Consider the following 17,724-nt stretch of genomic DNA (forward strand, 5'->3'; position numbering starts at 1 on the left):
TAATGCATATAAAATATGCTATATTTTATAACTATATCAACTCAACACAATTTCTTTGCTCAATGTGGCTTAGGCAAGCCAAAAGGTTGAACAACCATATTTTAGAGCAAAGTTCCACAACCTTTCTAGGTTGGTGGCCCACAGTAGGGGGAGGAGGGAAAGAGGTGATGGTTTTGTTGGGAGGGACAGGTGTTTTTATGTGCGAACATCCACTGCTTGCATGAGTGGGGCAGTGAGAGCCTGCATGTGCTCACTGGCCAGCTACTCATGTGGCACAATAGGCCACGGCCCACTACTGGTTGCTGCAATATTCTTGCCATGATTGTAGTATAGGTATATACATTTGCAGAGGTAACTGTCAGTCAACAAAGGATAATCTTATTCTCTAACCCATTTGGCAGGGAAAAAAGTGTGAGACAGCTTAAATTAGCAGAGATGTGAAATTCACTGGTGAACAAAAAGTTTTTGGCAGGGAAAATGGAACAACAGCCCAATCTTGTTTGGGAAAATCTGATTAACTGCATACGAGAGAAGCAAATCAAGTTCAATATGATTTACATTTGAAGGTACACACTGCAGAACATTATTGAAGATTCAGTAAAGGACTACAGCTATTCATACGAAATAGCCAATGGGTTTGCTTCTGTTCTATAAATAGTCAGAATGTTCTTCATGGCCTAAGGCTTAAGAACATTTTATACCAATTATTGCAGATGAAATTTCCATTCAAATGAATGGAAAGCATCTCATGAGCAAATATTTGAAACCGAAGCAGGATATTCCTATACGGAACACGTACCTGTTGGAAGTGATGGATTTACAGTAAGCTGTAATTTATTTGATGGGATCCTCAGTTAGCCCCCAGTAGTAACACAAAATTAGGATAGTTATAGATCTATTATAGAAGACGGATTGCCCATTTTATTGTCCCCACAGCCATTAGGCTAATTATAAAACTTAGTAGGATTCAGTGAGGGGGAAATTTATCAGGTCTCAGGGGACAGTTCAAATTAAAAAAGGAAAGGAGTGCATGTATTTAGATTGTTTTGTCAGCTAAAGACGCAGGTATTTGGAATGAAAGGACCGTGGCTGCTGCATTGTCCCTTGGACTGATATGGAGACCAACAGTTGTGGTCTATTCTGTTTCATCTGTAGGTTGTGGTGTGGGATAATAATTGGTTCATGTGAGTTACCACTTGATTTCAATAGTGGAATAGGGTACTGAAGATTAATAACAGCTCTCTGGTCACAAGAGAGTCTGTTGTCATAGTTAAGTCCTTGATCTCTAAGCAAAGGCTTTCCTCTTACACTGATGAGAGTAGAAAATAGCTAAATCTAGCTGTCAGGCCTTACACAAGGCTTGGATGTAAATCTCCAGATTCTTAGTTCAGGGATCAGCCTACTTGGCAGATGTGACTTGTTTAAAATAGTGTCTTTATAGTAGACAAGAATGAGGCTACATCTATATAGATGACCCACCCACCAGTCATATACAGAACTAAAGACATTATAAAGTCTGTACAGATAGTTCTTGACTTATGAAGTTATTGAGTTTTGGATCATTTTATGATCTTTGTTGCCACAGTTGTGAAGTGAATCACTGCAGTTGTTAAGTTAGTAACTTGGTTGTGAAGTGGATCTGGCTTCCCCATTCACTTTGCTTGTCAGAAGGTCACAAAAAGTTATCACATGATATTTACTGGGATCACATACATACATGTATGCATGCATGTATGTATGTATGTATGTACATACATATATACACAAACACATACACATGATCCCGGTACACTGCAACCATCATATACATGACCTTTTGACAAGCAAAGTCAATAGGGAAGCCAGATTCACTTAACAACCATGTTACAAACTTAATAACTGCAGTGGTTAACTCAATAAATGTGGCAACAAAGATAAAATAATTGTGCAACACTCATTTAATACTTCACTTAATAACTGTCTTGCTTAACAGCAGAAATTTTCAGCTCCATTGAGGTCATTAAGTTGAGGACTACCTGTACAAAACTTAATAATATACATATGCCAGTTGCCATGAATTTTGATCATATGACCACAGGGATGCTGCAATGGTCGTAAGTATGAAAACTGGTCATAAATAACTTTTTTCAGTGCCATTGTAATTTTGAATGGTCACTAAAATTAATGGTTGTAATCAAGGACTACTGTGCTCTATGATTTATACTTTTTTCCTCCCATAAATATGATTCAATGGATACGTGGCCATAGTCTTGATAGCTTTAGAAGATTCCTAATTTATATTGACATAAAAGATCTTGTAACTTAGGAAGCTCCAATTCTAGTTCCTGGTTTAGTTTCATGCATATAGTCTCCTTGGAAATTCAAATGTGCTTAAATATTTCTCTTCAATCCTGCTCTTTAAAAAGGATCTAACACCGCCAACCATGCTCTTTGCAGCTGCTCGCTATAATAGAAAGAACAAGTAAAACCCATAGATCAAAAGAGGGTGCTCTCTCTCTCTCTCTCCCCCCCCCCTTATCTCCCTCTCTCTCTGGGTATGTACACATCAGTAGCCTACTTTTCAGTTTCTGGGTTGCTTTTGAATAGTTTTGCCAGCTTATCAATCTTTATGCATCCCATTCTAAAATTTTAGTTTTTCAGTCTCCCTTGTGGCCTCTTAGTCAAGAGATGACAGGTTGAGAAAATTTCTGTTCCTTGGCAAGTGTCGATCTGTTGAATAATCATATTCAAATATAATTTTGTTTTGCACTAATGTTTTTAAAGAAATTCATACCTAGTATGGTAGTCTTCCAATATTTCAGTTGCTAGTGAAACAGCCTCTCTGTGTTTAAATAAGAGGCCGAGGCATGATTCAAATGCCAAGTCTATCCTATTAAAAGCAACATAAGATTAAACAGTAGATGTACTGCTTGCTTTTGAATCCTGTCCGCTAACACCATTGGGCCTCTGGATTTACGGTGCCCTGTGGCACATCCCCAAAAGAAATAAGCTTAAGCCTGACTCAAGACAAGCAAACTTTTCTCTTAAGTCTCAGCAAGTTTCATTAAAAAGAAACCCTGATACATACTAACATATAATGGATAATTGCATTTTTCAGCAGCTGATCCACAGCTGATCAATTTTTCTTTCAGGTGCCTTTTCAGCTCATTACTGAATGACAGTAGTCCCAAACTACTCTTCATGTAATGATGAGGAAACTGAAGGCCTAACTCCTTGCATCATTCATCATCAAGAGTCATCGAGACACCAAGAGCCGTAGTGGTGTAGTAGTTAGAATGCAGTATTGCCGGCTAACTCTGTGAACTGTCAGAAGTTCAATCATGACTGGCTCAAGGTTGACTCAGCCTTCCATCCTTATGAGGTTGGTGAAATGAGGACCGAGATTGCTGGGGGCAAAAAAAAAAAAAGCTAGGGAAGTGATTGAAGCCTGGGGAAAGGACCCCTTGTCAATCAACAAGAGTGCTGATTTACCACCAACTTATCAAGTACTTAGGAGGCAAGGGCTTGGCAGCAGATGCAAACAACAGCCAATGACTTCATAGCCAGTCAACAGCATCCCAGTTGACATCTAAAAAGTCACACACAACAGGTGCCACATAAATACCATACACAGAACAATCCAAAGCACACACTCTGCTAGTTCCCTGAAAATGGGCTCCAGTACAAGTCCGAAAGGTCAGAAGACAAAATCTATGGTCCCAGTGACTGACCCAGATTGGATCCTGCAACATTATCCTGGGACATGTATATTCACTCTCCTTCGTGCAATATGCTGACTTTGTAAACCGCTTAGAGAGGACTGTAGAGCACTACAAAGTGGTATATAAGTCTAAGTACTATTGCTATTGCTTGCTATCATTGGCTTGGACTATGCTCATTTGTAGTTCAGCAGCAGCTGCAGAGCCATACATTCAGCATGTCTTCTCTTTAATATAGATCCATGTTGCCTTCTCAAGCAAAATTGAAATCCCTGAATTGTTCTGTGGCATCTGGGTTGTTTAAATTCAGTTCTGAGAATTCAAAAAGAGGTGAATGAAAGTAATCAAAATTATCGAGAAAATATTTTTCAAGTAGGAATCTTGACTAGAATATTATATCAGAACAATCAAGAAAAGTTCCCACTTTAAGGTTTTGGAAAACCTTTTCAGGAAGATACTTCTGCCTATTTTTAAATACTGTATGGAAAACAGTCTAAGACATTTAAATTATTTTGACACCCCCCAAAAAATTGAAATAATACTTTCTACAATCTTTAAAATATAATATGCTTTCATGTTTATAGGAGTAAACACTGCAATCTAATCCTACCACTTATCAGGTTGCTATCTTCAGAAGCAAAAATGGTGTACTGAAAACATTCCAGGATACTTATTTTGTTCATACAAGTGATATTAAAAAGAAAGAAAAAACTTGCATGATTCTGTATTTGAAACAATATTTACATTCCACTTTCCAATTTTAACACCCAAAATTGCTGTTAGAAAGACATTTAAATATAAATCGTGCATGGTCTAAATAGATTTTAGATTTTTACCAAAGGTATAATCCATCCCAATCAAAATCTGTAGACACCCTTCTCAAATGTACTGGAGAAATGAATTAAATATTGGTAGCGGACTTGAAATTATACAGAAAAAAAGGCTTTGTTTTCTCTTATATGGATCCAAGCTGAGGAAGATTTTAAGCTGTTTAGTGTTTCAGAAAACGTATACAAGAGAAAATGTACATAAAGCATGTTCTTTAAACAATATTAACTTGTATGTTGATACATTAATAGATCTGGTATTTGTCTTCACCACAGTTCTCTTCAAGACTGGTTTCAAAGGAATAATGTTTAGACGCAAGTACTGTGTGTAAGCTCCACCAACTCTAATGTTTCCCATTCATTTTTTTTCCATTGAATGTGCCAGGTTCCATCCAAATATAATGCTAGCTGAGTAACAATTGCGGTATTTGGATCTTTGTGCAAGAAAACCATTGCATGTACATTGGAGGCTTTAAAATTATTGGGGCTTGTTGGCTGGAGAATTCCAAGACTGGAGTCTCAACATAGCTAAAACATATAAACTGGGGAAGGCTGGTGTGTGGGTTTGTGTGTGTGTGTGTGTGTGTGTGTGTGTGTGTGTGTGTGTGTGTGATTTCCAATGAAATTCCATAACCACACTTATTCATAAACACATGAATGAATACACACAATTTTGTATAATAAATAGTGTTATGAAATGTTTTAAAACAGCTACATTGCAACTCACTGCAGAGTGAAGGGCTATTTAAATCACCCAGAGAAGCTCATTTAAACACAGTTGCTCAAATATATAGTATGTGGAGAAATCTTCTCCTATTAAGGAGAGTCATTTGACTCATTCTCTCTCTCTCTGTTAATATTTAGAAAGAGAGTAAAAACATATCTTCTGCCAAGCTCTTCATTTTTAATTTATTCCAATGCGTTGTTTAAATTCTGATTTTAACCGCACAACACTTCTAGTTGACTTACTTCTTCATTACTGTAAGTTGTGATTAAAAAGCTATAGGTGGATAGTTTTTACTCAAAAGAGAGAGAGAGAGATGAGAAGTTTAAAAAACACACTGCCCATGTGTAAAGCAATGTATGAATGAGCCTAGAAGCAAGAATGGTGCACAAGTACAGTGTAGAAAAGGACAGACAATTGGTGCCTCTTTCGTTCTTTCTTTCTGTTCCTTTCTGCCATAATTGTCCCTTTGTTTTGCACTGTTTTTATGTTTTCTGCATTGTTCCTTGTTTTTTTAAAATATTTTAACAATTGTAAACTGCCCAAAGTCATTGGGAGTTAGGTGGCATATAAATTTAATAAAATATATTCTATATTATATTAATTATAATTCGTGAATGACATTGTAAATCAGGTTCGTGCTTCCACTCGTTTTTCTTATTTTATGCCTTTATAGTTTCTTTGGTTACCTTTTCTGACTCCTTTTCTGTATTCTGCATCATGTTGCTTACTCCAAAAAGGCATAATATAATAAGCACAGATATATTATATTCAGGAATATCAAATGAGTACATTGAAGTTTTTTTTAGTGTGAATTAGTTTGTGTTTTTGTTACAAAGGGTTTTTTCCACCCCCTCCCCTTTGGCAGTATTGCAACACCTGACGAAAAAAACTTTTGCTCTTCAACTGTTGCTAGCTTTGCTCTCTTTGCCTTCAAAGTAGTATAGTCATAATGAATCTGAGCTTCATTTCATAATTTATTGAATTTTGACAGTTGGGCAAACTGTAGCTAATCCCTTTCAATTACTGGACACTTACCACCCCTCACCCTTCCTGCCTCTTTCAACTAACACACTTGGCTTCAGTGCTACTGAATTTGGCACAGTCAAATATCAAATTTACTGATGATCTGGCAGTTTATCCAAAAAGGGATAGATAAATTAAAGGATAAATTAAAGCATATCAGAGTTTTTGCTGGGAAGACACATTAATGGATAGGGCACATAAAAGATCTTAGTAAAGCTATCTATCTTTACAATTACCCATTGCTAGCATTTGTTTTAGGAAGAACACATTTATTTATTATGCCAAAGAGCTTTTCTGGGAAAGCATTAGGAAAAAAATGTTAAAATGTTAAAACATAGTGTCAAAACATATATTTACAGATAATGTACATATACCAATACAGATGGAGTTGGATGAAATAAAGTATTGAATAAAGATATAATTTCTTAATTAGAATTAGAGTTCTTTTCTTGGCCAAGTGTGATTGGACACACAAGGAATTTGTCTTGGTGCAGATGCTCTCAGTACACATAAAAGAAAAGATACATTCATCAAGAGTCAGGAATCATAAGGTACAACACTTAATAATAGTCATAGGGTACAATAAGCAATCAAATCATACTAGGAAACAGTTGATATAAATCGTAAGGATACAAGCGACAAAGTTACAGTCATACAGTCACAAGTGGGAGGGGATGGGTGATAAGGAGTGATGAGAAGATTAATAGTAGTCCAGAATTTGTAAATAGTTGGACAGTGTTAAGAGAATTATTTGTTTAGCAGAGTGATGGCTTTCGGTGAAAAACTGTTCTTGTGTCTAGTTGTTCCAGTGTGCAGTGCTCTATAGCATCATTTTGAGGGAAGGAGTTGAAACAGTTTATGTCCTGGATGTGAGGGGTCTGTAAATATTTTCACAGCCCGCTATATCCTTTTGTATACTTTTATGTCATAGTGGGATTTTTTAATATCTAAAGCATAAAACACTCATTTTGTATGGTGTTCTGGCAACTACAAATAGGGATCATAGGAGAGAAAGAAAAGATGCAGTCAATAGTAAAACTATTTTTAAAATGACTTAAATTTCATACATATTTGGGAATAAATTTTAATGACTGACATGAGTCAAGCTTACATTTAGGGTTGTATTGTTATGAAACTGAGAAAATTCTTTGCACATATTTTTATATTCCAGGTTCTGGTTTTCAGAATATCAATGAATATATTCTGGCCTTCAAAACTGTACATGGGTATAATTTAGTTCTTCCTTGTGGTAGTAGTGAAGGAAGGAAATTGGGAATAAAAAATTGATTTTCATCAAAAAATGATTAAGGACTCTTGTATGTTTGCTCAAGTGAAATTCAGACATTTCCAACTACATTAAAAAAATTATGCAACAGAATGTTAGAAAACAATTAAATACAATCTGATGCCTTTGATAACTTGGTGTTCTCCAGAAACTACTTTGATACACAATTCCAGGTGAAAGGGTATTTGTTCATAACTGGGAATTCAGGAACAGTTGTCCAATACATTGGAGAACATCTGATTAGAAAGTTTGTACTACAGACTGACTGATAAAGAATGGAACTATTTCTCCAGGTGTATACTGCCACCTGCAGGATTATTTTCAGGTCCAGATTACAAAGGGAGAAACGTTTTAGACAAAATAATATTTCTCCATTAAAGAACATTACAAAGACTTGTAAGTTGTAACATCAAAGAAACAACATGATTCTATGGTTAAATGAAAAGAAGCACATAACCCAACCAATCATTGCAATTAAACAAGTAAACCACTTTGGACAGAACAAACTTAATATTTGATTTCAAAAATGCTATTTGTTGTTCAGTTTAATTATATGTTTGGATCTGATATTGAGTTGTCTTGTCATGCTTTGTTAAGGTTTAATTTTGATACCGTGTTTCAAGAGGCACTTTACTTATTCATTTTTATTTATTAAATTTCTACACTGCCCATCTTACCTAAGTGACACTGGACAGTTTATCGCAAAATTGTCCTGCAACTCAAACTATGAAAGGAACAGTGTTTAATGGGAACGTACTTCAACTGGAATTAGAGCACTTCTATAATTATATACAGCAAATGAGAAATATGCAATGGGATACAAAATTCAAGAAGTTTTAAAAATAAATATACCCTAAGAGATATAGTACAGAATGATAAATGTAAGGCTTCTGTACTGATAATATACATTTATTTAGACTATACAGAAATGCTTCAAGTAATTAAGAAGATTCCAGCATGGCTTTATCTGAGGACAGAAGTTTCTGATGGCACAATTTATTCAGAGGAAACAGACAAAAGGCAATGGATACTTTAGATAAGGATGCCTAAGTGGAAGTGACAATTTAGAAGTGAAGCACAATGTTTAATTACACCAAAGCTGACAGGCAGCAGTTAACATCATAAGCTTGAATGCCTCATTATTTTCTTTATAAATCCCAAGATGACATTAAAGCTATGTTTGGTTAACGGCAAACAACCTCCTTAACAGGTCAAAAATGTTCAACAGTTCACATCAAAAGCACAATATTTAGACTGTCCATTATTATTACAAAATCATCAATTATAGTGACAATGAATAGAACATTAGAAACTAAGGAAGGCTACATGATATGATATTGGTACAGTATGTTAAATAAATCAATGTTTTGATTTCTAGTACTTGCTTAAACAATGAACAGTGATGTTTATATAAGGGATAAATGTATAATCCACATTGAGAACTAGGGGTGAATTTATAGATCACACTGAGAACTAGCAACATCTTATTTCTAGCAAGATTTCAAATACTAGAGATTTCAAGTTTTTCAACTGCCCCGGAGCCATTTTTTTGTTTTAATGCTTAAATACTTCATAAGTTAAGAGTTCAGTCTTTTTTGTTCTTTAAGGAAGTAGACAAGTTATCAATCCTCCATAGATTCCCATCCAAACCACAGAGCTCCTGATACAGGTACATAACCTTTTGTGTGGCCAGGCTCACATGTTTTAATCTCTCTAATCTACTTTTATTCTGGCTTTTTGGAGTATTTTGGTCTCATTCTTGCTATCATTTCTTTTTCAAGCTATATTAAGAGCTTTTACTTAAATTCCAATAATCTCATGGAGCTCTTACACTGTGGCTCCTTATCACTAGACAAATTCTAGCCATCTAAAATCCCAATGTGACTAAAAAATGCACCTGTATAAAAAGATTAAGACAACTTTGTTACATCTATGCAGAAATGACTTTCTTTGTTATTTTTTGTGAGAGTTACGCCTTTCTCAAAATGACTTCACATACAAAGGAAGAAGTGACACTTTACCTGACAAAACAAGTCTTTGATTTTTGAAGATTGCTATAGTTATGTATTTTTTCATTTGTTTTTAATAAAACATAAAATGGGGAGGGGGAGAGAAATATGCACACATTGCCAATCCCAGTTGGGTATTATTTGTACATGGGGTAATTTTTCTTTGCTATTAATGTGTTGATGAGTAGGAATGCTTCCAGAATTGCGACAAAAGTATTACCATCCCAAATAGACAGAAAATAAGAAAATGGAATTTAGTAAATAGAGAAGGAAATCTGGCCTGAGAACACCTGAGCTGAGAAGTTATGACAATAGATTTGTAAGAAACACATCAACTTTCAATCCCACCACTGATCTTAAGGAAAAAACCTCCTAACAGTGGGAACAATTAACCAGTGGAACAGTTTGCCTTCAGCAGCTATAGGTGCTACATCACTGGAGGATTTTAAGAAGAGACTGTCCAGCCATTTGTCCAGAATGGCATAGGGTCTCCTGCTTGAGGCGGGGTTGGACTAGAAAACCTTCAAGATCCCTTCCAGCTCTATTCTGATTATGATTCTTATATCGATCCTTGCTCATAGTTACTCACATCCAGGTCACCTTCCATCCTGATTATTAAACATGATCTACATGGGGCTGCACTTAAAATGTATCCAGAAGCTTCAATGGTTCAAAATGCCGCAGCCTGTATGGTTTTTGTGCAGGCCTAGATGTGCACATGTGTCATCTCTCCTGAAGAAGCTGCATTGGCTGCCAATTTGCTTCTGGGTCCAATTCAAGATGCTGAGTGTCCCCTTTAAAGCCCTACATGGCTTGGAACTGGCAATATTTGAAGGACCTTCTTTTCCCAGTCACCTCTACCAATTCATCAGAGCAGGGAGGCAGGGAATGCTACAAGGCCCCCTCCCCTAATGAGGTACATCTAACAGGACCAAGAAGAAGGGCCTTCTCCATGGTGGCTCCCTCTCTATGGAACATTATCCCTGTAGTAATAAGATTAGGTCCCACTTTGACAGTCTTTCTCAAGGCCCTGAAGACCTGGTTTTGCCAACTGGCCTGGATAACTCACAATGGGATGGAGCCCATCAAGTGACTTATTTGATTGACTGATTATTGTGAACAGGAGTTTGGGAAGTTATTGTAGAGCCTGAGGCTGGAGCACCAAGGGTAGCAGCAGCAGAGACGCTCGCTTGGCTCTTTTCACGCCCACCCAGCCACTCGGGATTAAACCAAAACGCAGTGTGCAGGGCTCCCAGGTATCTCAAAATGTTTTTTATTTCCTGTTGTTATGGGGACAGGGGAAAAGCGGGAGTGACTCAGACGCTGTTGTTGGAGACTGCACTGGTCAGAGAGGCACCAGCACTGGTGGGAACCGGGGAAGCTACGGAGGCCTGAGAAGCGGCTGAAACACTGCCGGCAGACATCCCCGCCCGCCCACTGACCCGGGTCTTCAGCGCTTGATGGGGGTAAGGGAGCCCTCTGCGCTCCACCATGATTGGCCGTTAGGAGTGGCGAGGCATAGCTGCCGGCGGGGCACCCTAGGCGAGGGTGCGCGATGGGGGAGAAAGAAATTAATTCACCCCCCAAAAGATGTCCTAGCCATTTGTTCGGGGCTCAAAAAAAAAATAAGACCCGGCCTTATTATATGAGAAACACGGGAGAAACAAGTAAAGTAATAACTAGCAGTCGTCATGGGTTTGTTAAAAACAGATCATGCCAAACCAATCTTATTTCTTTCTTCAACACAGTGACTAAATTAGTAGATCAGCAAAATACTGTGGACATAATATATTTAGATTTCAGCAAAGCATTCGGCAAAGTAGACCACAACCTACTTCTCAGTAAGCTAGAAAAAAATGAAATAGATAGCACCACCACTAGATGGATTCGCAACTGGCTGGCAAACCGTACTCAACAAGTAGTCCTTAATGGGTCTAAGTCTACATGGAGGGAAGTAAGCAGTGGGGTGGCACAAGGTTCCGTCTTAGGCCCAGGACTCTTCAATATCTTCATTAATGACTTAGATGAGGGAATAGAAGGGGAACTTACCAAATTTGCAGATGATACTAAGCTGGCAGGAATAGCTAACACCCAAGAAGATAGGCTCAAGATCCATCTGGATCTTGACAGACTAGAACACTGGACCATATCTAATAAAATGAAATTCAATATAGAGAAAAGTAAAGTCCTACACTTAGGCAAGAAAAAAAAGTACACATATAGACTGGGTGAAACCAGGCTCAATAGCAGTAACAGTGAGAGGGATCTTGGAGTCTTAGTAGACAACCAGCTAAATATGAGCCAGCAGTGTGCAGCAGCAGCTAAAAAAGCTAATGCAATCCTAAATTGTATTAACAGAGGAATACAGTCAAGATCAAGTGAGGTACTAATACCACTCTATAAAGTAAGACCACACCTAGAGTACTGCATCCAGTTTTGTTCACCACATTATAAAAAAGATGTTGAGGCTCTAGAAAAAGTACAGAGAAGAGCAACCAGGATGATTAGGGGTCTGGAGACTAAAACACATGAAGAACAGTTACAGGAAGTGGGCTTGGCTAGCCTAGTAAAGAGAAGGACCAGGGGAGACATGATAGCAGTCTTCCAATATTTGAGGGGCTGCCACAGGGAGGAAGGGGTCAAAATATTTTCTAAAGCTCCTGAAGGACAAGACAAGGAATAATGGATGGAAACTGAACAAAGAGAGATTTAACCTGGAAATAAGGAGAAACTTTCTGACAGTGAGAACAATCAACCAATGGAACAGCTTGCCCTTGGAAGTTGTGGAAGCACCATCACTTGAGACTTTCAAGAAGAGATTGGACTGCCATTTGTCAGAAATGGTATAGGGGCTCCCGTGGGGGATTGGGCTAGATGACCTACAAGGTCCCTTCCAACTCTGATTATCTGTTATATATTTATACTCTTTAAGACTAGCATTATATCAAAATATATAAAACACGAAATTGTATTTTGCAGCCTTTTGACTCAAATAAAAAGATATTTTCAGTAATTCAACAGAGCACCTTTTAAGAATACATATAAAATCTGCATTCATGATGAGTTCTTCATTTTTATGTAACAATAGAACACAAGAGCACATTTACAGCTATCAACCCTGTACTCAATGGTCCTTGAAATTAAATTTAAATCATGTGCATTCAAAATCCCTTCATCCTCTCCATGGAAAATAAGGAGTAGAAGTCAACAAGCTAATTTATTATACAAAAACACCGGAGATGCACTTGAGATGTTTACTTTTGCTTTTGTTCTTAATTAAGGATATACTACTTCAAAGGGACCAATTTTCTGCTCCTATTATCCTGGACTGATAGCATTTTCCAAACAACAAAAGGTTATAGACTAAGAAGGAATCTGCTTCAGTTATTTTGAACTGCAGCCTATTGGTTTCAAATAGAAAACTTTATATGCAATACATACCTTTTCAATCTTAACTTTTACTTTATTTTCTAGTAACAAAATAGAGCACAGGTGTAAAGCTAAATCTAGAATTAGCAGGGCTAATGTGAATGATTCTTTTTTAATCCTTTTAATGGATCTCTTAAGAACTCTAACATAAGGAAGGATGGCTTTTCTGTTTATCTGATCGTAGCAAGTAGGCATTAATTTCAGATAATAATTATTCTCTGCAGGCTCTCTTTTTTGTTGACAAAACTCTTCTGAAATAAGTGAATGAAGCTGTGCATTTTTCTCTGCAGACCATTGATGTATGTTTCAGAATGTCCAGATTGCACTGGAAAACTTTCTAGCTAAAAGTCTGAAGAATTACTACAAGATAGGTTAAACAGAGCAAAGTTCTATCCCAAGAAATCTCAATCTGTGGCAGTGGACATTGGGGGGAGGTGTCATCACAGGGGGTCCATGAAGGCTTGAAGACATCTTATGACACAAAATATTGAGTTGTTTTGGGAGTACATGGTACATGGACACAAAAGGTATTTAAAGGAGGTCCACGGTGAAGAAAAGGTTGAGAATCATCATTCTACCATGTTTGTGTTAGGCACTTTCCTATCATTCAACTGTTGAATACCTCCCCACCCATCCACCTAAACATCGTCTAAAAATACACAATTATTGCTACAGGCTTTTGATTTGAATTTAAGGGGCTAGAAAATATAGAGGGGAGAAGAATGCATCATGGAAGGCTGGAACTGAATAGCTCATAAAATGGCCACAAATCAGGTGATAGTGAGAACAATTAATCAGTGGAACAACTTGGCTCCAGAAGACATGAATGCTCCAACACTGGAAGTTTTTAAGAAGAGATTGGACCACCATTTGTCTGAAGTAATATGGGGTTTCCCACCTAAGGTGGGAGTTGGACTAGAAGACCTCCAAGGTCCCTTTCAACTATTCTATTCTATTCTATTCTATTCTGTTCTGTTCTGTTCTGTTCTGTTCTGTTCCGTTCCGTTCCGTTCCGTTCCGTTCCGTTCCATTCCATTCCATTGTGGGAAATCAAAGAAAAAATCAGGGAGAAGCAATTTCATGTCCTTCTTCAATGCAGTGTTTTATTCTATTGTAAGTAGTCCTCAATTTACAATAGTTCGTTTAGCAACTAGTTTCAAAGCACTGAAAGTGATTAAGGACCATTTTTCACACAATAGTTGCAGCATTCCCATCGTCACATGATCAAAATTCAGATGCCTGGTAAGCGGCTCATATTTATTAAGGTAACAGTGTCCTGGGGTCATGTAATCATCTTTTGTGACTTTCCGATAAGCAAAGTTAATAAGGAAGCCAGATTCACTTTAAACTGGGTTACTTAGTTAACAACTTCAGTGATTCACTTCACAATTGTGACAAGAAAGGTTGTAACATGGGGCAAACCTCAGTTAACAAACGTCTTGTTTAACAACATAAATTTTGGGCTCCACTGTGGTCATAAGTCGAGGACTACCTGTATGCAGCAAATCCAACCAGCTAATTTCCTCTAATATAAAGCAGAAGGTAAGATTCAAGTTTTTGTACAGTTCTAATATCTTCAGCATATCTGATAGAAACCAGGGGTGTCAAACTCGCGGCGTCACATGATGTATCAGGATTCCCCCCCCCTTTGCTAAACTGGGCGGGGCCAGCACGTGATGCATCTGGCCTGCGGGCTGTGAGTTTAACACCCCTGATATAGACCAACCTATGTGAAAAATATTTCATTCAGTTCTTAAACAATACATATACGGTAAATGTGTCATATCTTTTATTATGATAGACTTACTGAAGAAGAAAAAGGAGAACATGTAAACTTTCCAGAAATTCCACTGCACCACATCAAAAGGGTCTACTGGCCAAATTAAGTTGTATTTTAAACATGCTTGAAAATGATTAACTCTGGCTGAATCGTGTCATTTATTTACAATTCCCCCCAACCCCCCTCCCCCAAAATGATCAGGTTTTTATTCAGCTTTTGAGAACAGCACGTGTAGTGTACTAAAGAGAAATTCAAGTCACTTACCTTTCTCACTGCTACTTGCTAGAAGGGAAGGTGGGCTTGTGGGCTTGGATTTGTCATAGTTGTTAAAGCTCTGGCTACGCCGATTGTTAGCACTTGCTGGGCCACGGGTTTTTATTTCGCTGCCTGCAGCTGAAACCCTCGTGGTGGGACCCGGAAGCCTGTTTTCAAAGTAAAAAGAAATAAGTAAACAGGCTTGCTCTCCAAATGTGGATGGGGTTGCCTTAATTCAGTTGGTTGGATATTGGTTTAATCCAATATAAATATGAAGGAGGGTTTACCTCTTCTACAAAGACCACTGACCAAGTGAAGAGCTCCATGAAGACTCTAGTGTGTCCATGTAGTTTCCAGTGCAAAAGCTTCTCTAACTAGATGTCTAGGCATATATATATTGACATCTCTGTATCTAGATATGTAGGCTGCAACATACCACACGGTCATTAGTGACCCTGATTTCTTCTCAACCTTTGCTAGATTATAAATGAAGACTGTCATTGAAATAATCCTTATGTAAGTTTGTACAATATGAACATTAATGAATATATGTATGTATCTATGTATGTATATGTATGTATGTATGTATATACATACATACATACATACATACATACATACATACATACATACATACATATATATGGTATTCAGCTTTGTTTGGGTATTTTCCCACGTCATTATAGTTGTGCTTTTAAAGTTGTAGCAACGTTTTGGCAGAATCTCATCTGCCATCATCAGGCTTGTGTATTGTATTCGTCTGTGAGTCAGACTTTCACAGCCGTTTCTGTTTTAAATTTGGTGCTAGACTACTGCTGTGCCAGAATGTTTTTTTCTTCATCCTGATTAATTGGGAGTCTTGGTCTGTGTTTATTGTTCTTGGAGTTTGTTGTGTTCTGCTTGATTGGTGTTTCTAATATCTTCTGTCTGTTTTGTAGCATTTTTTTTTTGTCTTGATTGGCTGGCAACATTGTGTTTCCTGTATTGGAGGCTTTTAGTGCAGCGTGGCTCCTAGTAAACATTTATTAGGAAGCTAGGTTTCATCTGGGTGCCTGGTTGGGGAGTGTTTGAGCTGGAGGTATCAGGGGCAGTCTGTTTGTGCCCAGGTGTTTGCCTGGCTTGTGGTGTGGAGATTTTTTTTTTTTTGAGAGTGCAGGCTTCCAGATAATTGACAAGCACAACTATAATGATGTGGGAAAATACCCGAACAAAGCTGAATACCATACATATAGATACCAGCAAAAACTTAAGAATGAATATATATATGTGTGTGAGTGTGTGTGTGTATGTGTATATGTGTTTGTGTATGTATATGTATGTATGTGTGTGTATATCTATATCTATCTATCTATCTATCTATCTATCTATCTATCTATCTATCTATCTATCTATCTCTCTCTCTCTCTCTCTCTATATATATATATATATATATATATATATATATATACACACACATATATATATATGAATGATAGAGATAGATGATAGACAGATAGATATTCTTGCCTCAGAAATCAGCTTCTAGAGTTGATATTCAGTGCTCTTGACTGAAAATATGCAGCATAATCCTTAGCAGTTTTGCTTTGGTACAAGCTCCTCTCATTTCAGTGATTTCCAAATATGTGCATTTGTGGTTGATGCTTTAATGTTTTCATGCCTAATGTTCATATTTTTACTCAAGTAAGTTACATAGAACCTCATCTTCATTTGGCAACAATGTGTGTGCAATACAGACGTTTTCAACAGTTAATACCTTTTCAACCAGAAAAGAATGCTCCTGAAATATATCACAATCCTCTCTGATTAACACATTACAAACCTTTGTGTCTCCAGTGGCATTTTTATAACTCTTAAAAAAAATGTTGACAAGATTCCCTTCCCAACAGTTTCTAGAGAATGACCAGGAAGTGGAAAGGAGAGAAAAGGGAGCCAAGAAGACAGGTCAGCCTAGATACATGCACATGCTTTCAAAGCTTATTAATAACATGTTCAAACACAAATCAACATCTTTAGCTCTCTACTTCTTTGGAAAATGAAACAGAATACAAGACTTGCTTTTGCTAAAGATGAGATCTTCTGTTTTCAGATGCTTCTGAAGAAGAAGCAGACAAGGTAAGCAATTAAGACAATAATTAGAGAATTCTATGTGGCAGCCATCACAAATACACACATGAACAGCTTTAGATAAAGAAGGAGACCCAAATAAAACCTGTAAGGGTGGTGTCAGAACAGAAGGAAAGGAACAAAAAAGAAGGTATTTTTTCACTTTGCATGCTTTGGTGAGGCTGGCATTCATGCAGATCTAACATTGGAGAGAACAGATTTAATAAAAAACTTATATCAGTCCATATCTACCCATGTTATTTGCTTGGTATGTAAGAACACTTCTCCCATATCTGTTTCTAATCGTATGAGATGGAATAAAACTACATAAAGACATTCCTTCTTAAGAACCCAAACATGGACAATTTCAAAAGGCAGATTTACTGTGTACAGGTAGAAGCAATGTTCAGTTTGATTTAAAATATCTCCTAAAGTTTTCTCTCTTGTTGCGGGTGCATTTCAGTTTGTTTATATCTGTCTGTCTGTCTGTCTGTCTGTCTAATTTGTAGTCTTGCATTCTGTCCAATTTGACTGTAATTGAGGAAGATATTTTGATCTTACAAACTAGACAAATGTAATGGTGGTGAA

General features: G+C 37.2%; 1 protein-coding gene across 3 annotated transcripts in view; it reads right to left on the bottom strand.

Annotated features, from left to right (window-relative positions):
* Positions 1-17,724, bottom strand: part of NAV2 (neuron navigator 2) — a 313,572-nt gene that overhangs the window by 163,181 nt on the left and 132,667 nt on the right. For all 3 annotated transcript variants that reach the window (XM_087921262.1, XM_026706454.2, XM_087921261.1), the window contains one exon: positions 15,043-15,200. In XM_087921262.1, the coding sequence (XP_087777388.1) occupies positions 15,043-15,200 (158 nt within the window). The remainder of the gene's footprint in view (positions 1-15,042; positions 15,201-17,724) is intronic.

This window comes from Pseudonaja textilis, chromosome 1 (assembly GCF_049901715.1).
Source record: "Pseudonaja textilis isolate UNSWEBS1 chromosome 1, rPseTex1.2, whole genome shotgun sequence".
Classification (NCBI taxonomy): domain Eukaryota; kingdom Metazoa; phylum Chordata; class Lepidosauria; order Squamata; family Elapidae; genus Pseudonaja; species Pseudonaja textilis.